We start from the raw sequence: 26,319 nt of genomic DNA on the forward strand, positions 1-26,319 counted from the left end.
TAGCAATGAAAAAGCAAAAAGATTTTGAAGTATTTGATAGCATGAATGAGTAATTCGGGAGGGATGCGATCACAATTTGGGTTGTAAAATGTAAATTTATCTACTGTGAATTGAGACACGTATATTGATGCAATCATAAGATGTATCAGGAAGTGTTAAAGCGTGCTCCACTTTGCATATCCGGTACCCCCAACAGATGATGTACCCAAAGTGTCGACAACACGATATCACATAGAGAAAGAGCTTCGTATGCAAGGCATTTGACGAGGGGTATACTCATGGTGTTTGTTCTCTCGATGGATGAAGTAATTCTCATCCAAAGGGCTTCATGGGTACCGGGCATTTGGTATTTGTGCAATATTGCACTGACACGAGCAATTTCACACATGATATACTACTACTGGTTTGGTTTTAGTAAATTATTCGTCAGTGGTATGTACTGCAACGAGTAACCTCTATACACTGAATTTGTTATTTCAATTATGCTTTTATGCTTTTAAGAGGTAGTTTCAAAATTATGGGAACATTTTGCAAAATGTTTCAAACTTTTCTATATTTTTTGCAGAATTTTAGTTTTTTTTATTGCATTAATAAAATTTATTTCTAAATTTTAGATTGTTTAATCATAGGTAGAGCTTTTCATAAAGCTCCCATTTTATTTTTTGTTTCAACAATTTCGTGGCATTCTTTCAAAAACATGTAAAGGTAGCGAAAGCCCAAGAAAAACTTACAAAGATATGACATGAAACATGCACTATGATGATGGGCATGGATTCACTTTTTGAGAAGGTTCCATATTACAAGTAAAGTAGATCAGAATTTGGTGTAAATTGGTGTATGCATCCGTGTTGTGTCTTAAATTAAATACAAGCAATGAAAATCGATATTCTCGCACATGGTATTCTCCACCCATGAAGTCAACAAGATTTTCACATTGCACCAAAATCTTATATACGTATGTTATATGGATCCTATGGATCACACATTTCAGCACAAGGATTTTCAATATCCTATCATACTAGATCCTAATTTATTGTTCTGAGAAGAGTTTTCAGTTCCATACAAAAAATTATGGATCGAAATTTTGATGATAGAGTGTAGAGCAAAGAAAGCTCCAAATTTTTTGGGAAGAAATGATTGGTGTCAAATTGAAAAGGAAGAATCATGACTAAAAAGGAGACGATTTTTCACTAGCGAAAGGAAATTTTGGATAAAAAATTTGATCTAAATTTTCAATTTATGTTCTATGAGTTTTTGATTAAAATTCTGCAACATAATCTATCTTTTAAGTTTTAGCCAATGTTGAAAAAAAAGGTAATCAAACAAAGGCAATTGAAAAGTATTATATTGAATTTATTTTATCTATACGGATAGAAGGTACATAGTGTTGTATAGAGTCACAGTTTATTGGATTCGTTCAATGTATAGTAAATTTCTCCCAGAGGAACAATTAGTATTCAATCAGCACACGTGGTAGACCTCCATCATGTCTCATTCAATATTATTTTCGATTCTTTTACCCTTCTTGACCTTTTCTATCCCATATTTTTCCCTTTACTGTTCCCGATCTGACTTGAAATCACTTCATTGTCTAACAGACAATATGTAGCCACACCATAGCCACAAGAGAGAGCTTTGATAAGGATTCTGTAAATCTTTTTTTTTTTTTGCTTCCAATTTTTAGAGCTTTAACACGAATATTAAGTACCTAACGTAGGAGAATCAATTGTGAATAGAAGTATAGGGAAAGTGTGTAATCTCTCATACATACTTAAGTAGGATCTATAAGCCTTTACTGAATATACTGAATAACATACATATCTTACCACACTACACAAAAGACTGTGAAGATGCCTGAGCCCTCCCCTATAGAGCCTCCACTTTTATTTAATCCTCATTAATTGATACCACGAAGTGTGTCTTCATCTGGCTTACTAAATTTCCACTTCACCGCTTTGCATCGTGAGGTAATGTACCACCATCCTCGAGTGAAGCTCTTGTCAGGAAGTGAAGCCGCAGTGTTTGTCGGGGAGTTGGTGAAAATTTGAAAAGTGGGAGGCATTTTATTATGTGAACTAAAAGGGAACTAAGCAAAGGTGTTACATAGCATGTGTAGAGATATATTATGTAGATTTCATGAACCCCCAAACGTAAATAAATCATCAAAGTATCCGAAAATGTGTATACATGAGAAGTGTATGCCAACGTTCCACCCTTCCTCCAATACAAGGGAGTGGAGAAAATCAGTAATATTTTCCACGACTTTCGTGCTTCCATGATATTTACTTTGCATCCTGTGCGAAGCATTTTGCAACAAGACACGCTTCACTGTGTATTGATATCCTGCAATCTATGCGATGCAGCTGTTGCAACAGAGCACGTAAATATAGATTTTCCCGTAACTTTGGTCTGAATTGCCAAAGTATTAAAGTGACTGCGTCATTGAATTCTTCGTAACGAATCTGAAGAAGTTTGTTAATGTTTACCAATAAGCAACAAAGGATGCATAAAGGCACATAATAAGGAGGAAAGAAAAATATTTAAAATGAATTTATTAGTGAATTTTAAAAATCTTATTTTCCATACTCTTTCCTTGAGCATACAAAAATATAATATCCTTATAGAGAATTCGCAAACAATCAGCCAAGCTTTTCACCTCACTGATTTATCTCTATTCGATCTATTTTTGCGAAACATGGTATCCTAATCACGTCTACAGGATATTTCTTAGGGTTTCCACTTCCTTCTTTTGAGTACATTTCCTTGGCAGCCCTAATTCGAGACATATCTCGTGGGTTTCACAAAATTGCGCCACCCTCTGGGACCACATTCAGTGTATAAATATGGAATTTTCATATTTTTCCCATTTTGAGGGAATTTCAAGCACATTACACCCTATATTGTTATTCTTTTTCACCATTAGGAAAAACATAAAAATTTTTTTTTTTTATTTCCCTCGCAGTCAAGTCTCTTAATGTTCTGATCAAGAATGATTCGTACAAAACCACCATCGAATCGATAAATCCAATTTATAATTTTATTCTTAATTTTTATTTATTTTATGAGTGAAAAAAATTGTTTTCTGAGAAAATCTGCATATAAAATCCAATCTAGAAAAAAACCATAGATTAATTTTAAATATTCTCACACGTGTGCCACCTCCATGTAACAAATGAAAAATTCTAAATTTAGTATCATCTCTCAGGATATTTGAATAGAAAAGGAAGAGGCGGGAAGTTTGGGAAAAATAACACTTCAAGCGGAAAGAAATGGAATTCTTTAATTTGCTCTCGATGCTGAAAATATTGGAAAAGTTAGCAACGTTTCCGACACTTCGTCTTTTCGCAGCTCCCCCACAAGTACGAAAATATGTGCTTCTGATTACTTTCCTGAAGCATTGCTTAAATTTTTTCTTGTGGTATGAGAGATGGTGCGAGAAAAGAATAGGAGAGAGTAAGTAAAATATCAAAAATTTTAAATCAGCAATGGGGGGAGATGAGTTAAAAATGTGAAGAAAGTTGAGTAACATTTTTTTTTCTTTCATCTAAAAATATTATTTTTTTTTAAAAGAAAAGAGGAAATATAGAAAACTCCAATCTGTGCAGACTGTTAGATAAATAAGTTTTAATCACTTGAGTTTATAATAAGTTTCATACTAGTAAATTCGTTGTAATTAATTTCAACTATATAGAGTTCGATTATAGTCTTGAAATTCATGAAGGATTCACGCTTTGATAAAGCTCAGAAGTCGTGTAAAAGAACTTTGATACTAGGAACAAAAAGCGTCTTCTTAACTTTCTTTGAGTAAACACTCTAACTAAAAATCAATAATTAGAACTATAATTAATGGAGAAATTCATTCTGGAAATTCTCTAGAACATCTATAGATTACATAAATGGTACTTGCAGGAAATTCAAGAGCATAAAAGATCATCCTCCATTAACCATGATTCTCCTAGAAGCTCTCATGTCTTCAAAATTTTCAACGGAATGATTTGGTTTTGTTTCTTATCGATGTAAGGCACAGATCCTTGAAATAAAATATTATTTTATTAGAAAGTTACATGACATAGTCAACCATCTCTATACTGTAGATTCTAAAGAGAATGACGGAAGTAATTCTGTAGGTATAAGGTTAGAATACAATAACCTCATTAAAATGTTACATCTTGCGCGTATGCAAATTTTCCATCTACTTAACTAAACAATTAGTGGGAAAGCAACATGGTACCTTCATCTGTGAGAACTATAGAATAACAAATTGCTTCTTAAATAATTCCAAATTGTCGTTACTGTCACGGTGTAAGCTATGTACAAATTTACTTTTCAAATGAAAATGTTTATGTGCAATCTACACATTAAAATGCAATCTATCTCTCCCTGATGCACCAAAAGATATGTATGGTATGACGGAATTGCAGTTTGAACGTGCAATACATACATTATTGCTCCTTGAATATAGTTAAGTAGTGGATAGGTATGCTATATATACATATATATGAGTTATGTACGTTCATAATAAATATTTATATATTTTTCCTCCGTTTTGGGGAGACCTAAAAAATTCCGGATAGTTTTTATAAAGTTTTATGAGGGCTCTCAAAAAGTTTTAAAGTTTTCTTCTTACATCTCTACTTGATATGAGAGAAATTAAGTGGAAAAGAAATGGGTTCTTAAAGCAATAACATCGATGAGACATCCATTATTAGGACTTTAACGTCATAACTTGACTTTCATTCTACAAAAAAATGAAGAAAAAAATGATTTCTTTTGAGTCATACATTTTCACGTATAATTCCCACATTCGCAACGTCCAAAGATGAACAACACTTTCTCGACGATATCCTCGAAAGATGACACAAACAGCCCTCCCATGAATTTCTGCCATGAATAAATACATATTTTGCGAACTCTTGTTGTACAGAAGCATTTTCCACCGTTTTACGATGATGATTCTGCCATATTTTCGGTCAAAACCTCTTCTTCATTTTATATTATCCTGTATATCCTTTTGAGTATTCTCATAAATATTTTTTATATTTCTCTCTTTTCCTCCTCACCGGACAAATGGTGGAGAAAAAGGATCTTGTCTTCTAATGTGGAAATTAAATATATACGTAAATGTATAGATACATATATCGATGGTGGTGGAAAAGGCATTAAAATTAATCTCTCTGCCAACTTTAAGGCGGAATGTGTTCCTTTATGTGGATGAGAGAATTTTGTAATTTTGTCTAAATTGGATTTTTCGAAGACTTTTTTTTCAAACATTTTTATTCACAGACGATAATCAACTTTATTTTCCAATTCATCATCATACTCTTCAACTGGGTATTTTCAAAAATATCGATTAAATTGTTTTCCATTTCAGAGCACTTGAATTAATGAATTTGAGCAACATGACTGCACATTATTGGAAAGCTTTTGTGAATTTATTATATACAATTGATTTAAAGAATATCAGGAAAAAAATTAATTACAGGATAATAACATAAATCTATCGAGTGCTGAATCCACAATCTACAGGGAGCAATTTTTTTTCAAATACTTACAGCCAAAGAGAAATAATTGCTAATTTTCATTGACGTGGAAAATTTTTTATTCCTTTCATTGGCGTTTATTGAATAATTTTTTAAATAGAATTAATTTTTAAATAGAATATTAACCCATACAGTGTGCCTACACATAGAGAATGTGGTTTTGCATACAACAATTTGCAATGTAGTGCGAAAGTTTACAAGTTTCGGTATCCGGATAGTAAATCATTAAAAGTTACTTTTTTTCTTCTTCAAACGAAAAACTTCACCCGCGTCTTTCAAATCCTCTTAACACTGAAGCAGTTTTCTTCCTTTTTGCATCTCATAGCTATATCCTCTGGCAAACGAGGATGTTCGTACATTTGCCTTTCGTACGAATACACCATACCCAGATACAGCGAAATGCATTCTTTGCCATTACATAAGAAACTAAAAAAGTTTTCCCGAAAAAAAAAGAAGCGGAAGGGTGGAAAATTTTTAAAGTTTGCCCATTGAGTGAATACACGAGAGTGAAAACTTTTTCACTCGTCAATGTGTTTGTTGGGGAAATTCTGCCAATTTTCCAATTTTCGCGGAGATTTCTTTTTTTATTTCACTTTATTAAGTTCACGTCGTTCCATGTGGTGGTTTTGTGCTTAAAACCATTCCATGGTCTTGGCAACACTCACCCATAGTACATACATATGCTTCTCAACATAATACATAATGTTGGTACAGCAAACACCTTAAATATGTGACTCTCAGCTACCACAGTTTTCACTATATACTTTCAGTTGCTGTTAAATGTTTGAAATTAATGTCATTTGCAAAAAAGAATAAAAATCTCTACTAAATGAGCTTAGTTAGAGCTCTTTTAAACCCTTGTTTCTTAATGAAATGTACCGTATTTCTTAACACAAAATAATGTATCCCACATTTTAAATTAATCTACTATTGATTTTTCAATATCTTTCCTTACCAGAGCATAGTTTAGCCAAGTTATCTACATTAATATGCAATCTATATAGTAAAACTTTAAAACGATATTTTACAGTAAAGCCGATTAAATCCTGCAATAAAGAATGTCCTCGTTCTAATTGAAATGTAATTAAGTTTTTTTTTTTTTTTTTTTTTTTTTTTTTTTTTTTTTTTTTTGAGCACTTTATTCACAATCTGTATTTAACATATTAACTACAATACAATAAGCGAAATTTTGTGGCATAAGAACAAAAAGGGGGGCATGGGGAGAACAAATTCAGCAATTTGCCTCCATAAAAAACATTTTCAAAAGAAAAGATCTGTGTGGGTGGAGACCCTAGGTTTTTTGCGAGAACTCGAGCATTCGTCTTCGCTTTAGCCGTTTAATAGGCCGATGATGGAGCAAGCGCACAGCAAGTTGATTAGTATGTTCCTCCAATCTAGATTTGTGATGCTCAACAATTCTATCGATTTCCTGTTGCACAGTGGGAATGTCGAGATCCTGCCTGATGATATCATTAGGCACGTACCAGGGGGCATTTAGAATGCCCCTAAGAGTCTTGTTCTGAAATCTCTCGATGATCTCCACATTTGACCGAGAGGCTGCACCCCAGAATTGACAACCATACTGCCAAATGGGTCGGAGCATAGATTTGTATAGGAGAAGCCTGTTGTCCACCGAAAGCAAAGAATTTCGCCCCATCAGCCAATTCATCTTCCGCAGCTTCTGTCCAAGTTGTACTCTTTTAGCCATTATATGTTTTGCCCAAGTCAGACCTCGATCGAGGTGCATTCCGAGGTATCGTACGCAATCAGCAGAGGGGATTTGTTGGTTGTTAATGAACACCGGAGGACAGGCATCTTTTCTGAGGGCAAAGCAGATATGAGTAGATTTGGTCTCATTGACTCTAATCTTCCACGCTGAGAGCCAACTCTGAATTTGTACTAATGACCGCTGGAGTTTTGTATTGGCTAAAACTGGGCTAACATCAGTAGACAGCACAGCTGTATCGTCTGCGTACGTAGCTATGGTGACACCACCTGTGTTTGGCATATCTGCGGTGAATAAGCTATAGAGCACAGGTCCAAGGATGCTTCCTTGAGGTACTCCCGAGAGTACAGGGCGCAACCCCGTGATTGCCTCCTGCTGTCTCACATAGAATTGACGCTCCTGAAGATACGACATCAAGATGAGGCTGATCTGGCATGGAAACGCTCTCTTAATTTTGAACATAAGACCTGGATGCCAGACCTTATCAAAGGCCTGGCTAACGTCCAAGAAAACGGCGACACAAAACTTCCTGCCCTCCAGAGCATCACTTATAGGCTCCACAATCCTATGGATCTGCTCCGACGTTGAATGCCCCCTCCTGAACCCGAATTGATGATCCGGGATGAGACTCTGGGACTCAAGATATGGCGACATCCGCAGCAGCAGCAGCTTCTCAAACACCTTTGAAACCACCGGGAGGAGGCTTATCGGACGGTATGAGGAGTACTCTTCCGGCTTCTTGCCCGGCTTTGGGCACATTATTACCTCTGCCACCTTCCACTGCAGAGGAACATATTGCACTCTGATAACAGCGTTGAAAATCAACCGGAGCATCGAGATCCCAGCCAGCGGCAATTTCTTTAGGACATCGGCAGTAATAAGGTCGTAACCCGGAGCCTTTCCCGATTTCATACCCCGGATCACCTTCTTGATCTCGCCATTGGTAAAATTCCGCATGGGAAGATCCATTTGAAAAGGAGTGTCCAAATATTCCTCCACTACCCGTTCGTGCTCACGGGAGACAGGAGACGTCCATGGCGAGAAAACAGAAGAAAGATGATCTAGAAACACCGAAGCCTTTTCCTCATTACACCTTGCCCAGGAGCCATCCGGACCCCTAATCGGGGGAATCCTTACCTGAGGGCGTTTTATATAACGAGTAGCCCTCCATAGGTTTCGATCATCCGTCTGACTCGGAGACAGACGAGATAAGTACGATTGGATTCTTTCATTTTCGACTCGTCGAAGCAACTTCTTCAGCTCCGCACTGGCTCTGTTGAAGGCTGCCTTGTCCGCCGGACAGCGAGTCACTGACCAAACCCTTCTCAACCTGCGCCTCTCAGCAATCTTCTGCCGAACGCTGTGATGTAAATACTGCCTGACCGTCGTCTCCGAGCTTCCAGGGGTTGCACCCCATGCGGCCTGTTGTATAATTTCCGTAAAATTCTTTGTGGCATTCTCAATCTCCAGCCCGCACTTTAGGGATACATTCAGCCGTACGCCATCACTCACTGAAGCCTGGAAGAGCTCCCAGTCCGTTCGTCTACTATAGAGAGACGGTTGTTTGCTTTTAGGGGCAATCTTAGAGCACAGTGCGAGCACAACCGGCGTATGATCAGAGGACAAGTCGAAGGACGACGTCACTTTACACAGCTTCGGGTCAATACCTTTTGAGATGAACAAGTCAATGAGGTCAGGGATTTTTGCCGGGTCCGTTGGCCAGTAAGTAGGTTCGCCAGTTGAATGATAGTTCATGTTCAACGATTTCATTGACTTTAGAAGTTCAACTCCTTTTGTGGTCGTCAGTCGCGAACCCCAGGTTGAGTGCTTTGCATTCAGATCGCCCCCAACGATGAATTTATTGCCCAGAGTACTGAAGAATTGAGTATAATCAGCCTCCTTGTTATTGAATCTCGGTGGACAGTAGATTGATGAGATCCGCAAACTTCCCACGAAGTCGTGAAGTTCCAATGTTGTTGCTTGTATATTCTCAGTGGAGAATCCATTTAGCTCCACATGCCGGATGCTATCCTTGATCAGTATACCAGTGCCCCCATGACCCCTGCCACTGGGGTGATTCGTGTGATAAAATTGATATTTAGGGATACGTATAAAAGATTTTTCAGTAAAATGCGTTTCGCTTATTAACAATATGTCGACACAGTGCTCCGTCAAAAAGGCCTTCACCTCCTGAGCATGACTGCTCAGGCCGTTTGAGTTCCAGGATACTACCTTAAGCAACTCAACCATTATGAAATTACTTAAGTTTAGTGACCACAATTGTTATGAGCCTCATTACATCTGCCATTTGATTCATTAGTCCTTTCATCATGTTTTTCAGTTCCGCGAAGTTACTTGATCCGTGATCGGTACCCTGATCCTGAGAGCGTCCCTCAGAGGCAGCGCTCGCATAAGACACTGGTTGCTCCCGAACTCCGTTCAAATGAGGGAAATTTTGATCTAAATTTTCCAAATTCTCCGTGCCGGTTGTTCTTCGCTCTCTGTGCGTATTCAAATTAGAATAAAGTTTCCTGTGTAATTCTCGGTAGACTGCGCATCCTTTGTAATTAGCTGGATGATTTTCTTTACAATTTACACATCTAACATGTTCGTCCTTTACCTTGCGAGGACAGTCTTTGGACAAATGCGAATCCAAGCACTTTACGCACCTAGGGGCCTTAGTGCAAAATGCTTTTGTATGCTGAAAGCTCTGACATCTCGAACATTGTACAATTTCTTTTTTACGACGTGGAGGTTCAAACGAGACGACACAATTTAACAATAATTTGATTCCATAGATCTCTTTGTTATTAGACTTCGGTTCAAGATCAACATAAAATATGGGCAGTGGCCGTTTTGTCGCATGGTGTTTAATATTCCAAAGGTTGGTTACTTTGTGCCCCAGGTCCAATAATGCAGATTTTAATTCATCCTCGTCAGTTGACTGGTGCATATTTTTTAACACCACACGGAAGCTTCTCTCAGATTTAAACTTATATGAATGCAACTCCGTACCTTTTTCTTTTAGAGCTTTTAAGATTGTTCGGTAAGTGTCAGCGGAATCAGCTTGAATTTTAACTTGATCATCCCTCAATGCTTTGACTGTGTGCTTATTGGGTGCCAAATCCTTAAGCAAATTGATCAATGGGGGAATGCGCCCAACTTTATGCACGAAAATTGGTGGCGGCTTGGGTTCGCGTCTTGGCTCACTTGACCCATTCGGTTGCGTCTGCTGCTCACTGTTGACAGGTTCACTCTCATTGGACTCTCCGGAAGTTGTAGCCTCCTCTTGCCGAGTAAAGGAAGAGAATTTGTTTTGGGTTGGAATTCCCAACCAGTAGTGTAGTTTGGTTTGCTTCAAAGGAGGTCGTCCTTTACAATTTTCGGGGCTCACCCTACCCCGTTTTGTAGTTTTGCGTGTGCTGAGAGTCCATTCATTGTTATCGTTGTTATGATTTTCATCATCTGTCAGGTCCATGAATGACGTGTCCAAAGAAGACATTCCAAACAAAAAGTTTTAGCAGCGAAACTTCGACCCAGAAGGCCACGGTAAGTGGATCCTCCAATGAAGGTAAGACCGTGGACCCCTGAGCCTGGAATAATTTGCCGAAATATGGCTCAAACACAAGAAATGTGTGAGAAATCGCTCTAAATTTGAGAGTGCTCAAATCAATGTTATTCTTTACTTGCCTGTCACAGGGTGAATCCCAAATGTAATTAAGTAGGTAAGAAATTAAAATCTTTTTCTAACTTCTAGGAGTTTTCTCACTGAATCCTTTTTTTGAATTAACTGAGAGATTATTTTTGTGATATTTTTGAAAATAGTAATAGAGTACAGAGATAGATGCTTTTGATAGCTCGCTAACATCTTCCATAGAAAGAGCTTTTTTATGCTTTCTGTATTTTCTATAACCGATACCAGGATTTTTTTTTACTACTAAAAGTCACGGGTATCGCTATAGATGGGAAAACGATCTGCAAAAAAGCATAAAAAGCATTGGAAAACATTCAATATGCAAATGCTCTGAATTCAATCGAAACGTTTGCATACAATGTATGTAGGTAAAATGTATATTTTTTCATAATATAAATTATCCCATTTATACTGTTTCAAATATCAATTTATTAGTGACATTAATAATCACGTTATCGCAGCTTTCCATATTTTTCTTCAACCTGCACACACCCTTCGACATTTTCCATTTTTTTTCGACAGCTCTCCTATGTGTGGTACACATACCCAGTCCACGCAGTAAATGTGGCAAAAGTTTACCGATATTTATATTCGCACTGGGGGTAGAGGCAAAAGCTCATTTCCATGAGAAAAGCACCATGAATCGATACCTCGGGGAGAAAAGATTAAATGAAAACACTCAACATAAACTGATGCTTTCCATCTTCACGTCTTTAGGCAAGGAAAAGTCATTTACTTTATGTATGTTCTGTCTTTCATTGAAAATAGCGTGAAGAACGGAGAATGATATGTTCTTTTTCCATTTGCATGTGGATTAGGTATCTATTTTGAGAAATATTGTCAATTGAATCTATTTGCCATTTGATGATTTGATTAAAATTCGTTTACGCAAGATCACAATTGGTTAGTTGTTTTAAAGAAAGAATACATACATAAGTAAAATAAATATTATAGATATTTAGGTATTGAAAATTCGTCTTTTATAAAAATTTTAAAATGCAATTTTTGTAAGAAGATTTAATAGAATTCGAGAAGATACTTTACATGTCTCGAGTTGTTACGTTGACAAAGAGGACAGCACAGAGTTGATAAGATTCTTACACAACCTAGTTGAGAAGAATGAGTATATATGGGGTTAATAGGAAAGTGGGTGATAGGAGAATATATATGGAAAAACTTAGCTTCCCAGATAAAGGGTTTAATTAAGAATCTCTGTTGAATGTTGTGTAAAATATTGCTTGTGTGAGATAAGAAATAAATTACAAAATCCACTCGCATTCTCCCGAAAGCATTCTCATGCTGGAAAACTTTATTGCGTGATACATGCAATTTTCTGATCAGTGACACAATGAGAGCTTCATGCTGTCGCCTTTGAAGTAGATAAATAATATTTTTTCACACCCCTTTGAACGTAAATGCGACTTTAATCAAAATGCTTTTCTCTTATGTGTCGTCGCGCGACGCTATTTACCGTCTTTGGTTGGAAATTTTCTTACTCAGGGAGGTGGGAAGAATGGAAAAAAAAATCGTCTGACTGGAGGAAGGTACTTCTTCTTCCCAAGGAATGGCGCGATTTGGTGATAAATTTGCATGAAATGGAGCTGATAGAGAAATTCAGAATATTATGCCTTGGAGGGCAATTTTCGGCGAGAGTCCTGCCTCAATCATCTATGGTACTATATTCGCCATGGGAATGATACTGTTGATGACACATTTTGATGGATTACACCCTCTGTGCACTCAAACTTTTGAATATATTGGCTCACAGAAGAAAGAGAAACTTTTCATCGAACGTTTTATTAAAAAAAAAAAAGCTCAACCATCGCAAGTTGATTTTTTTAGCCCATTAAAAAAATCAACAAATAATTTTAAATTTATTAAATCAATTTACTCCATATTCCATATTTAGGCTATGTGCCAAGAAAATAAGTATTGTATGCAAAAGAGATGCTGTGATTTCCATTTAAAATTCCGTTGTGAAATTCTGTGCGTGGAATATTATGTATTTTATCAAAATGATCACCACAAATTACCAGTTGTGTTTCAATTCAACCATTCAGTAAATATTTGCCATGAAATAATAATGGGGGATGTGTTGGTTGTTTTTGGTGCAAAATACCGAAGGAATGGGCGGCAGTTAAAATAATATTATAATATTCATCTCTCCCCGCCGAAAGAGGCCATATCATGGTTGAAGGGGTTGAACAAAGAGATCAATATCGTGATGACAAGGGAGATACCAAAGCCACCCCATCAATTTAAATGTGCGCACATTTTGAGCCAATGTAATCGCTCCCCTTTACTGCCTAAGCACTCCATTATAAATAATTCCTCAAAATTGCCATACCAGCGATTGATGGAAATTATTTCTTCACCCTCTCTCGCAAGCACTTTGATCTCAAGATAAGAAAGTTTTCGGAAACTTCTGTGTGGGGGTAATATTTTATTTTAATGCTCAAAGTCAATTGTTATTGAGCCATTCAGCAATCGTAGAAAGACCACTAAACTGTCATTGCATCATATCGATGGTTTTTACTTATTTGCCATAATAGTGCCGTCATCGGGAACATTCTTATATTACTACAAGAAATTGTGGCAACTGTTGCCGCTTCAAGTACTTACCTATTTACATTATATGAACAAATTGATTTTGTTAAGTAAATTTAATGTTTTTAAGTTTTAAAATGATTACAAACTCTTTATTGAGATTTTTTAAATTGAAAATATCGTGATGTGCTTAAAAAACTGGAAAACATATACATATATGTACATTTTATATGTACTAGAAAAAAAGATAAAACATGTATTTCATTGTTTTATTAAGTTTCCGAGAAAACATAAAATTCAATAATAAAAACTTCTCTTTCCCTTAATTCAATACCATAAGATAAAAGTGTATAAAATGCAGTAAAAATCTTAAATTTTATATACATAAAGAAAATTATATGTATCTATATATATCGATATTAGCAGGAAGTGATTGGAATATAAGAAAATTTCGTGGTTGAGGAAGCGAAGGAACTTTCTTCTCCGCAATCTTCACATATTCTCTTTTATATGTATTTCTACACGACATTCAGTGTTGAATGAAGTTTCCACATCCGGTTGATGACGGGCTTTGATCAGTTTTGCACCAAAAGACAAACTTTTTTTTTATGTGACTTTATTTCAATAGGGCTAAATTATTGTTATTGCATATCCAACAATATACGTAATCGAGAAGTTTTTCATTGCTTTTTGGCATGATTTTTGCTTTTCAGATTGTGACTGATAATGTAATCAAAGTAAGAAATTTTCTTTCATAATAACTTTTTAGTTTGTCATTTGTTATTGAGTATTTCCGAGGAAATTACTCTGTACTACTTCATTCAAACTAGAAAGCTCTGATAGAAATATGAGAACACTAAAAGTATTAAAGAAAAGTTCAAAGGCGAGCTTTTTCATTTTGATGAGATCTTTTGAGAATCTTTTCTACTGTATGGGTGCTAGGGCCCTACTTACACATATCTATGAGAGCAGCAAGCTCCCACGAATAGATCACGTTGTGAATTTCGATGGTGACTTTCTGAAATGAAATGTTATATTCATCTAGAAAAGTCATAAAGAAATATGTTTTGCTCCGGGGGTTGTGTCTCTGTTACAGTATCATAGAATATTTTTGAATACAACTAAAAATTACTTGGACCGTTGGGTTTCCCAGCGTTTTTTTCTCGCTCTCAACATCCCCATCTCGGTATAACTACGACGAATTGGTGGAACTTTGCGACTTCAATAACTCTCTGGAGCATTTTGCTGGGTGTCTGACCAGCAATCTCCAACTATAGCTGACAGATTGAATGGGTACCTATATTATCGGGTAGAACGTGCTCAGAATTAACGCTATAGCACTCGACGATGGCAATATTAGTTGTGCGGAGTTTCATATGGCAACCGAGGGTTGGGGGTAGAGTGCGGAGGGGTTTTGGGGGAAAAAAGTGGCTCTTTTTTCATTATTTGGAGAAAAAAAAATGTGCGATGAAATATTAGAAAAACGTACGAGTGAATCGACAATGATGACGACGCTGGATAAAAGTTTATTTGATGGCACATGGCTAACGAAAATTTCTCCGGAAAAATCCACCCTTCCCCCCACACCCACCAACCTCGTCTAGAGATGGGTAACATAGCGCGCCCAGAGGAGAAAGCGCTCGTCAGTGAGAGTGATATGGAGCTGAAGGAAGGGGTGTGTGTGTGATGTTGTGTTTGACGCTCTATGTCTCACAGAATACAGTGCAAGAGGTGTGGGGGGTTTTGATAATGTAAAAATGGCTGTAGGGTGCGAGCTTGTGAATAATTGGGTGAGGTAAGTCGAAAGTATATAAATTTAATGTGGTAACATTTGCGTGAAAATTATGTTAATAAAGACATGCATAATTCGTTTTTATAACATCTCACACATTGAAGAATTTTCCTTCTTACCATGAGGCTTGTGCCATTATCTCCTACTTTCCATACTGTTTTGTATATATTCAGTGTGATATTTTAGTATACATAACATACTATATACAATTTCACTTGTGAAACAGGTGAAAAAGTAAAAGGAGGATGTTGTCTCTAAATAATTTTGCATGCCAAAGAGAATTTAATTCATAGAAAAGTTCCATATATAAACATGATATAAAACCATTTCTAAATGGATTAAATGTTTACACGCTAGCGTTATAATGAGTCCTGTGTAAATTATGCATCGTAGGGGGGAAAAGTTAATTAATTATGAACACCCAAATGTAGATATTCGTCACGTTTCTCAGGCGGTAGATAAATTTTCGTCATCCCTTGGGGAATTTTTCCGAGGAAAACTTTCATTCTGCCTATGACATCACTTGTATGTCCACTAAATGAACCTTCATCAATTTGGGCAAAAAGTCAAATGAGGGTTGAGTGAAAGATTTACAAAAGAACTCGGACAAGACAGGATTTAACTTTGTGATGGTGCCTTTCAAAATATTTCCAAGAAGGTATTTCTAAATATCCAATTTACTTTAATATAAAAATTTCCAAAGAAATATTTTTAAGATTAATTTATTTCTTAGAAAATATATTTGCATTTTTACCTCTTTTAGTATTCGAAATATTTTTCTAAGAACTCCTATTGAAAATTTGCTTTCAAACTATGAGTAAAAAGTAAATGCTTTTGCAAAAAGGACTAATTTAAATAAATATCCCTTTGATTTTAGGTAATAAATAATGATATGAATTTGATTAAAAAATAATCATTTCAGAGATCGCAAATGAAACTATCTGGAATTAATAAATTGACGTTAAAATTTAAATCCACATAGCGATGCTTCGACGGTGACTCCCGCAGAGTATCTGATGCCAAAGCTTTCCCAGAGAGTTATATGGTACATATTTTGTGGGGGGGAAATCTGTCGGTGATCTGCGCACATCTCAGCACGCAAGGGTGTCAAAATTGCTCTCATTTTCCACCCACATTCTCTCCCACGGAGCACAGTGCTGACCAAAACTGCTACTCTCTCCTCCATAGAAACAACCACTATAATTTTCCACTCTCCTGAGATGTCTCATTTTCATGCATTCTGAGTTCCGGTGGCCCCGAACTCTTGTATGTGCCTCCACATGCAGCCAGCCAGACGCTGCTGAGCAGCATCAGTACGTCCCAAGTGCTTTTACCGGAGCATCGCAAGAAAGCGCCTCTCGCCACGGAAGTCAGTGCTCGATTGTGTTCCCTCGTGACCGGTCTGGCAGAAATTTCAAAAAGTTTTTTTTTTTACTTAACCCAACGAGTAATCAGTGCGAAAGAAAATTTTTCCCACCCACGGAAAGTAAACACACTGTGCGAGGGGGTGGCCAAAAGAAGCTCAATCACCCACAACTGTTATGGATTCTTTTTTTTTTCGCACAATGTGGTGTGATTAGTAATCAAATAGTGAATACGATGGATTGTTAACCATGAGTGGGAGCACCAGTATGGGATTATGCTATTAATAATCAAAGTGTTTGTGTTATTTTAATTGATTTGGCCTAACAACAAAACCCCACAAAATTTATTCAATTCTCTATCAAACTACATGGGATGAACAAATGTCACGGAGATAAAAACATTTCCTAAATGAAATGAATTAAATATTATTAGTTGGACGAGGAGGCAGTGGTGTAGCATCGACAATTAATATTTAAATGTATGTGAATGTGTGATTCAATGAAGTGAGAATAATTGAATGAATGGGGTGTGAATGCGGGTTGAGGGATGGGGGAGTCAACCCCTCCCCATTCCACCAGCGTAATTTGCTACTGAATTTTTGAATAATTCATCACCACTAATGCCATCGATGCCACCGATGTATCTGAAAAATGAAATTATTGGGGAGATATTTTGATGTTTCACTCCAATACGATTTGCGAAAGCTCTCTCCCCTTTTCCAACTAGCCCGGATTGTATGCGGAAAAAAACTTTCCCGCTCACAAACCACAACAATTTTTCCCATCCGGAAAGCTTCCACATGAGAAAGTGTAGCAAATTGCGGAGAGCGATTCGTGATGAGGGAATTCAGTGTGAAATTAACTTTGTCAATTGAATTTAATTCACTCACATCGGATATTTGGTGAGGCGTGCGGGGGGTGGGGTGGAAAAGTGATGAGGTGAATTGTGATATATGTGTGTCACCATTTAAAGATGTGTTAGCGCTGAAAGTTGAGCTTTCGAAAAGTGGCAAAAAGTTTCAAATTGCCGCGCCTTGAAGTAGCACAAGTACATATATATGAGCGAGATTGATTTCGGGGAGAGAGACTTTTCACTTCCAAAAAGTAACCCCGTCGAGAAAGGCTGAAAATTCATTCTCACAGGTTCAACAGTCTGTTTTAATGGTTAAAAAGTTTATGAGAATTATTGAGAGTGTTCCTCTACATCTTTCTCTGAAAACTATGAACAGGCACACACCTCTGAAGGACTAACTTTTCCAACGGAATTATGTGAAAAATAAAGAAAAGTTTCATGATTTAATCCCCACATCTTGGACAAGACAAATTGAACATTTATTATAAAAATTCCTGTGCAAAGTTTCAATTAAGGGATGGTCACGTTATTTTGGAAACTCGGGGACTTTTAAGAGCGATTTTCAAGCCAATTTTTAAACCAAAATTTTGAAATCTGCTTGCACTCTTGTTAAATGGCCAAATACTGATAAGAATTCAGTATTTTTGATTTAGAAAATAAATTTTTGTGCTCAAAAAATTTATTTGAAATTCTCACATTTTGGCCATTTTGTTCCTGTAGAGTTTCCAAAATAACGTGACCATCCCTTATAAAATTTAGAAGATTTTTTAAAATTTTATTTATTGTCGGTTTTTAAAAAAAAAAATATGGAAAATTTTAAAATATCAATAACTTTCAAAGGGGAAGGATTTCTTAATTCTTTAATAATATTCTAAAAAAACATATACATAGGTATTATCTTGAAATATTTTAAAAGATCTTTAAGAAAACTTTTATTGAGAAAAGCTTTAAAAAAAATTAAAAATCAATTTTTATACACCTATTGAAAATATTCTAATTCGATTAAACATCGAAGAAATTCTAGAAAAAAATTGTGAATAGGAAAATCAACCCTCCGTCATCGTTAATGTTGAAATAAGTTTATTCAGACGGTGGACCCGTTGTACCTTATAACAATTGATTTGAATTCAACGCAATTTCCAAACATAAATTTTAAATCTTTCAATTGAATCGCAAATCATCAAGATCGAATTCTCAATGTTCTAACGTATTGAGATCCTTTCGTGAACGAAAAGCTTTCCTTTGTCATTGTTTTATTTTCAATTCAACTCACTTTTCTTTCTCCCTTTGTTCCTTCATCTGATACCTTCAACAAATCAGGTTTATTCCGACCCGAGGAAGGATGTATTTATGAGGTTTCCTTGGTCCATTTGTGCTCGCTCAATTACATCAAGTGTGGTGACTTACTGATGTCAATTGGAATGTTTCTGGCCCAATACAATTTGACGGTATATTGTATATATGTATGTATTTATATGTGTACAATGGGTGGGTAGAGGCGTGTGAATGAATTTTCCGAGTGAAAGTCACCCCTGAATTTTACACAATTAACAATTTTGGTTTTTGGGGACAAAATTGATGGGGTCCTCTCCACGAAGCAGTAAGGAGGAACACATCTGTGAGGCATTTGAGGGATCGTCCTGAGGGTGAAATTTGTTAAATTAGATTTTTCTTCTCACTTGATTTTAATGTCACGTTTTTTCCCATCAATGGCATTGAGGTGGTGTCTTGGAAAATAAAAGGACCAATAGAGGCAAAAAAAAGGGAACTTGAAAAACCTAATTGAATTTGAGACATCACCCCCATGTCATTCGCAATTTTGCGTGTCTCCAGTCCGGTCGATTGCTTATGGGGTGGAATGAAATTCATCTTATATGGGGGTTGAATTTTGTCCCTGGTCCAAGGATGGCCGACAATTATTTGATAACAAACAATACTCATTTGCTTTCAAGGCACGATTTAACCCTGGAACACCTCTCCTACGCTCATTGAGTGCTCCACCAAGAGTGTGAATGAACTGCTGGACCGAGAGATTGGGAAATAAAGTTAGGAGAAGAGTGAAAATTGTATTGCTCTCCATCCATGGAGTTCTCATATAAACTGGATACAGTGTCTCACTGAGAAGTATAATTTAATAAACACGACGACAGAGTGAAAAGACGATGATGCACTTGAAAGTGCTCCATTGAGCCGCAATTCAATTTCTCATAAGTAATTTAGTGGACAATTTACTCGGTGCAATCTCGCGCACACATCAGATTTGCCATTGGCACAAGATTTGTGGATGCAACTGCGTTCCAGGAATTAACCATTTAGCGTTCTACATGTGAGTATTATATATTTTGTGCGCTATTTGCTTCATCCGACAATCACTCCACTTGCTCCCCAAACCATAGTCGCAGACAAAAGTATCATTGTTAATTTCAACTGGTCATCAAATATAATCTGAAATTAATGAAGTGGTGCTTTTAGTGGCACTCCTCCATATCTCCTCAACAAATCATATCTGGTTTTGGTTGAGAAGAGTGTACCATTGTTTTGGGGATTTGCTATATGGAATATGAGCACTATGTGTACACCACTTCCCTCAGACAATTGCCATATATATTATACGACAATAATCTCATAGCTTTTGTACTCAGCGCGTTACCCTCTGCGAATGTTGAAAATGTGCAGATACGTGCAAAAAATTGTAGCGCATTTTTTTTTTTGAATTGAATATTATTTTTTAATGAAAAACTTGATTAATTAATTTATTAATAAACAAAAATATAATTATTTATTGCTAAATTCACTTTTTTTTTAATGTTAACCTGCTCAAGAGTAAATTACATATGAGTCTCTTTCTGTGCCGTCTTTTCTCTCTTAAAAGGATTTTTTTAAAATTATAGAATAATTTTAAACAACATAAAGCTACAAGAGCCATAAAAATTTATAATTATAAAACCAAATAATCACAAAAATATCCGGCACTCATCTGTAGCTCTAATGAATGCAAATAAAAGCGCCGCTAAAAAAGAAAAAGCATACAGTTGTTTTATGTTGGTTGATATCTTTTTAATTAAAGCATCGGCTAATTTAAGAGACCGACCAAGTCTTTAGCATTTTTGCCTCAATTCCTCTCCCCCATGTGGAAAATACTCCAAATACAAATTCGTTGCATTGCACAAGAGATTAAAGCAGAAAGATAATGAGAACAATTGGTAAGCACCACCACTCTGGGGAAAAGTTTTGAGATATAAAATAATTAATTTACCACCACTTCGTGGGGAATTTTCATAAATTTTCCCTCTGAATTTGGGTGTGTAGTGGATCTGAAAAATTATTAATACTAAGAGCCATTTTGCTTTTTCACAAGAGATGATTGCCATTCTCTCTTTGAAAAGGTTAATTTGGGGAAAAATAAGAGAAACTCAATGGTGGGAGGTGGAAAAGCCCATAAATCATACTTAGGCGCTTTAAGTCTTTAAGTAATGTTCCGAGAAAGAAGGGGAAGTGCGAGAGATTCATGCTTTTGCAATTCCCTCTCAATAAATAAACTTAAATATATACAAATTGTTTGATATGTGTTGGAAAGGAAGATGTATGGGAATATCCAGCAAAAATGAATGTGTCGATGGGAAAGCTTTTAGCTTTCGCGCCCTTCAACTATATAAAAAATAATCCATAGAGATGTGAATGGATGTGAACGGAAGAAAAAGCTATTATATTGAAAAACGAACGAGAGAAATGTTGTTGAAGTAAAATAATATACAAGTCTTTGTTGAATTTCAATTTATTGAAAACTTTACTTATACATAGTGTACCAGATACATTGGAATATAAAATCATTAATCCTTCTCTTATTTTCTATTCCAATGCCAATGCGTATATAACTATGTATATCATTATCATTTACAACACTGTACTTTTGTGTCGAAAAGGACTCAGTTTGTTACGGTTGCAAAATTTAAATATTCTCCAAAACGCCTTCAACGGCGTTTCCGCCGTTGATGAGCAGTGCCATGATCTCCCGGACTCCCCAGCCACAGTCTTGAGTGAGTCTTCCCCCGATATGTTCTGTGTGTGGTCGCGCGTGTTGTTGTGTGTCTTTTTTACAGGAAAAATATAAAAGTGCCACAAGAGCCGGAAGAACAGGAGGATCCTCCCGGCAAGGATCAACAGCAGCAGCGCATCAACATCATCCCATAAAACTCAGGCAAGTTGCCCCATAAAGCCCACTTTAACAAGTTCTCCTCGGAGAATGAGAGAATGAGGGATAAACACAAATAGTGAATGACGGGGAAGTTCTGACAATTTCATTAATATTAGCAGCCAGAGGTTGAAATCCTACAATTCCTCCGTGAAGTTTGGATCGAAATTTGCTCACACTGTATTTGTTTGCCACGTGTTTGTTCAAAATTTATTTCCCCCCAAAAACCCCCGGCATCAATGTTTGAATTGTTGATCATTCACGGTGAATCCTTTTCAGGATCAACAAACATCTCCAGAAACTATTTGCACACACTACCACGCATCAATTGGTGGCATTTCCACTCTCCATTCAAACTCTATTTCATAATTATTGTTTTGTTGTCGAAAATGTGCCAATTTTGAGTTAACTCTATAATTTTAGGGATTAATTATTTGAATTCAATAACTCTATAACAATTTTCATTGAATTTTCCACTATATTCTATTCATATATACACAGGTAGGTATGTGCATTAGAAAAAGCTTTTACCTTCAATTTAACTTAATTTAAATAAATTGTCTGTGAATTATTTTTTCTCTTCACCAAAAATTAATTTTCAATGATCAATGAAATGTAAAAGAATGTCTATGAATTGAAATATTATGGTGACGCTGATGGTGACGTACATCTCGAATATTAAATTATACGACCATTCAGCGTAAGAGCATTCTTCCCTCATTCACTTTTATTTTCAATTTGAATGATTTTTACGTAGATTGTTGGGTAGCCAGAGTGAAGGAGATTTATCATTTTTCCCACGACTTTGATATCCGAAAAATCTCTCATCACCCACCCGAAGAGTTTCCAAATGGAATTTAACAATCAAAGTTGGGAGTTATCGAATTGGGAAGCAATTAAAAAGTTGAAATCAGCCCCAAAATGGGGAACGTGCAGTGAATTTACGGGATTTTCGTGAATTAATGTGGCGAGAATAATAATTATATTTATAGACTCTTGTATAGACTAGAGTAAAATGAGGTAAATGTATTAAAATACATTGTAGATGTAGGTATGCATTGTACAAACTATTTAACATAATTTTCAATATAGTGTACATTAATTAAATTGAATAGTCGCACATTTTCCATATATAAGGTTTACCCCAATGACGTCCATACGCGTTTGCCGCATGAAAAAGCATGGCAAAAAAAATCCCTGGGACGGATGGAAAAGAGATTGACATTTGAAACATATCCTCTTCCGGTTGCTGAGCAAAGTTAAATTTTAGGACAAACACACCCCACTGTATGGGGCGGTGGGTGGGCAGCGAGAGAATGTCGGAAGAGTATCAATTTCAATTTGGAGTGGCGTATTTGCTCCTCCTCTGTAAATTCAACAATACCATTGGAACGCATTTTGCCAGCGACCCAAATCACAGTGAACTCAATTAGGCACATCGCTCTGTGGATTTACTTCCACCCCCTACCCCAGCGCCAAAATCAGAGGGATGATTTCCTCTACCGACCATTTATTATGTATGACATTGTGAAATGAAGCTGAAAAATTTCAAACATGACAACCTACAACAATCGAGGATTTTCCTCCGTCCCAGCTGCTGTGTGTCTTTCTGCGTGGGTGGTTTATACACTAAAAACAATCGCACTATCTATTCTAACAGTGTGTCATACATACTATATGACTTATTTGGATTAAATTGATATGTCCTCAATTGCGACATCGCTCAAAGCATTGGTATACATACATATATGGAATATTTATAAGAGAAAAAATATTTCGGCAAATCCTGATTATGTTTTTTTTTAACAAAGAAACATTTTTAAATTTTGAAATATTTTAAAGAAAATCTCTAAAAGACAGATGATTAATTTACAATAAAATAGTACAGAATTTCGGGGTATTATGTATGCTGTATCAACAAGTTATGATGAACATGTGAGCAGTTATTGTAAATATGAGGAGGAATTGGAGAATTACGCAATAAAGAGAATTGCTTCCTCTTTTAAAAACGATCCATCAATAATGTTGACTATTTGATGTTTATTCTTCTGTACAAATCATTCTCTATCTTCTACTGCTTTTCCAAATATATACATATGTAGTTTAGTATTCATAATACATATTTCATTGAATATCCTCGTGTATCACAAGTATTGAATGCACATTATTTCGCATAGAATAGTACTAAAGCCGCCCTTTAGGTATTTCTAGCATTTAAAGCATGTTAACCTGATGATCCTTTTCCTTCTACCCTTTCCATACCCATTCAATGAATATCTCTTAGGCCCACATTCAAACAATTTACCACCGAGAATACCACTTTGTAGACAACCTGACGCAATGGTACAAAGTGTACTTACATTTAATTTAAAGGATGATACTAGGGGATGACGCGTGGGAGAAACAAAAAAAACTAGTGGGCAATAAACTCTTCGGATTCTTCTAACAAACAATTGGAGGAAAATTACATTTGAATATCTTTTGATTGGATCTTTTGCGAAAAAAAACACTTGAGCATGACTGCAATGAACTTCTTGATTGGAAACAACCAATTTTTCCATAAAGAAACTTCATTGAAAGCCAGAAAAATGAAACTTTCAATGATATTGTTCAAAATCGAAAGTTTTCTCTAACAATTGAATAGCAAATAAATTAAATTTATTGCAATAATTTCATCTCTTGTTCTCTTCGCAGACCAACATCCCAATGGCGTTCCGACAGTCCAAACTTTTTCTTCTCTTCCAATTTCCCACCATTCTACTCTTCATGGCATCATGTGGTGGTGAGTATGATCTTTCGTATTTCCATTGGATTTTTCATATCTTTCAGCATTTTGTAGATAAATGAGAAAAAATATCTTATTTGCGTAACTCCGCAGTCTTTACTTCTCATATTTTTTTTTCGTAAATTTTCTTTCCATCGAAATGAGGTCTAATATATCAAAAAGGCGGAAAATTTTAATTTCACACCTAAATAAACTTGACGCGAAGAGGTTTTTCTTTCTACTGTGAGAACATTTTAAAAAGATATCATACATTTTCTTCTTTTACTCTTCTTATATCATTTTCCAACGATTAATCCATCTTCTTTCTTTGAGAGTTTAAAATAACGACAACGAGGATAATGGAGATAATTTAAGCATATTATTTATGAAATATCCATATAAGATAAATTGATTTTTTGTATATTGCAATATCTTTTCCAACAATTGCATTACATTTTTCTTCGATCAAGAAATTTTTTCGGCTATACAGTTATATTGGAAAATCAATACCATATGAATACAAATTTTCCCTCCAAAATGATGTAGAATTTGAATACAAATACCATAAAACTTTGCTGATTTTATTTTAATATGTTTTCTCCATTTTATGAAGGCAATTCCCCTGATATTGCCTCACATTGTTCGCAAATACATATGCCCAATATTGTGGACAATATCCTGAAAAGGGAGGTAAGAAAATACAAAATCTTATTTTATCTTTTATACATATCCAGCATACTTACATAAATATATTTTGTTACACCAAGAGACAAAATGTATTTATGATCTAATACTATAAATTACTTCCATTCCGTTGAAATGATTATGTATTTTCAAATATTTTAATAGGATCAAAAATTCTTACTTTTCAATTATTTTTGAAAATTTAATTGAGGAACTCACATTAAAAGAAATATTCAAAATTTTTCTTAAGAATAAAATTTCATTTTTAAGCTAATTTATCATTAAATTAAATTTCGTTCAATTTTTGCTCATTACAAAAATATTTTTCCGTTCACTTGTTTTACAGCTAAATCTATACCTATAGCTGAGCCTTTAGCTATTAAATTTACTATGGAAAAATTCACTTACAGATTTCTTTTTATTATTCCATCTCCACTTCCGTTGCTTTACTCTCCACAATGTCTCACCCTGGCGCAGAAAGTTGAAGCACTATTAGGGCAAATGATTTTTCTTGAACAACTTTTATTGCTGTGCGTGTCGCGCAGTGTGAAAGGAAAAGCGTTATTAATTTTTATGTTGAAGCAAATGATACAGAAGTTTCTCCCCCATGGCGCTAAGGGGCAAATGTGAAGGGTGGCAAGAACTTTGACTATTTGGTGTGCCTTTTGCGCTGAATTGTAGAATAATTAGCAATAAATTTGCATTATTTGTTCCTGTCAGCAAATCTTAAAATAATATATATTCGGATTCTCCCATCTCCTGATAATGATGACAATTAAACGCAGACCATTTTCGGCATTCCACCACTTTCCACAAGAATTCAACGCCATATCTTCTTTGGGGTGGTATTGAAGAATACACAAGTTCAGCATTTTCGCCATTTGCCATTTTAGGTGGCAATCATCCACCCCCCCGGCATGCCAGACAAGTTGACATTTTCGTGCTGTACCCTTAAGTACTGGTTAATGTATAATTGGGAGGCGGTATCTATAATGGGACGGGGCGAGATATATGGGCCAGGAGGGGTATAAAGCGATAGAGAGCCACTTTGCTGAACGTCGGGGGCGGATGATGACATTGAAGTATTGATGTATATTGTTTACGGCCTCTGGGGACTTTGTATTGCAAAGAACAGAAAACCTTTCCTTCAGCCATCAGAGTCT

At 35.9% G+C, this 26,319-nt stretch overlaps 1 protein-coding gene across 4 annotated transcripts in view; it reads left to right on the forward strand.

The window, feature by feature from the left end:
* Positions 1-10,524: 10,524 nt before the first annotated feature.
* Positions 10,525-26,319, forward strand: part of LOC129795335 (uncharacterized) — an 85,469-nt gene continuing 69,674 nt past the window's right edge. The window contains exons 1-3 of one of the 4 annotated variants that reach the window (XM_055836536.1): positions 16,632-17,142; positions 19,469-19,842; positions 24,403-24,490. In XM_055836536.1, the coding sequence (XP_055692511.1) occupies positions 24,415-24,490 (76 nt within the window). In that variant the 5' untranslated portion in view covers positions 16,632-17,142; positions 19,469-19,842; positions 24,403-24,414. Of the gene's footprint in view, positions 10,838-16,631; positions 17,143-19,468; positions 19,843-24,402; positions 24,491-26,319 lie in introns of those variants that run through there. The other 3 variants (XM_055836546.1, XM_055836526.1, XM_055836515.1) reach the window with 3 other exon arrangements.

The sequence above is a fragment of the Lutzomyia longipalpis genome, chromosome 1 (genome assembly GCF_024334085.1).
Source record: "Lutzomyia longipalpis isolate SR_M1_2022 chromosome 1, ASM2433408v1".
Classification (NCBI taxonomy): Eukaryota; Metazoa; Arthropoda; class Insecta; order Diptera; family Psychodidae; genus Lutzomyia; species Lutzomyia longipalpis.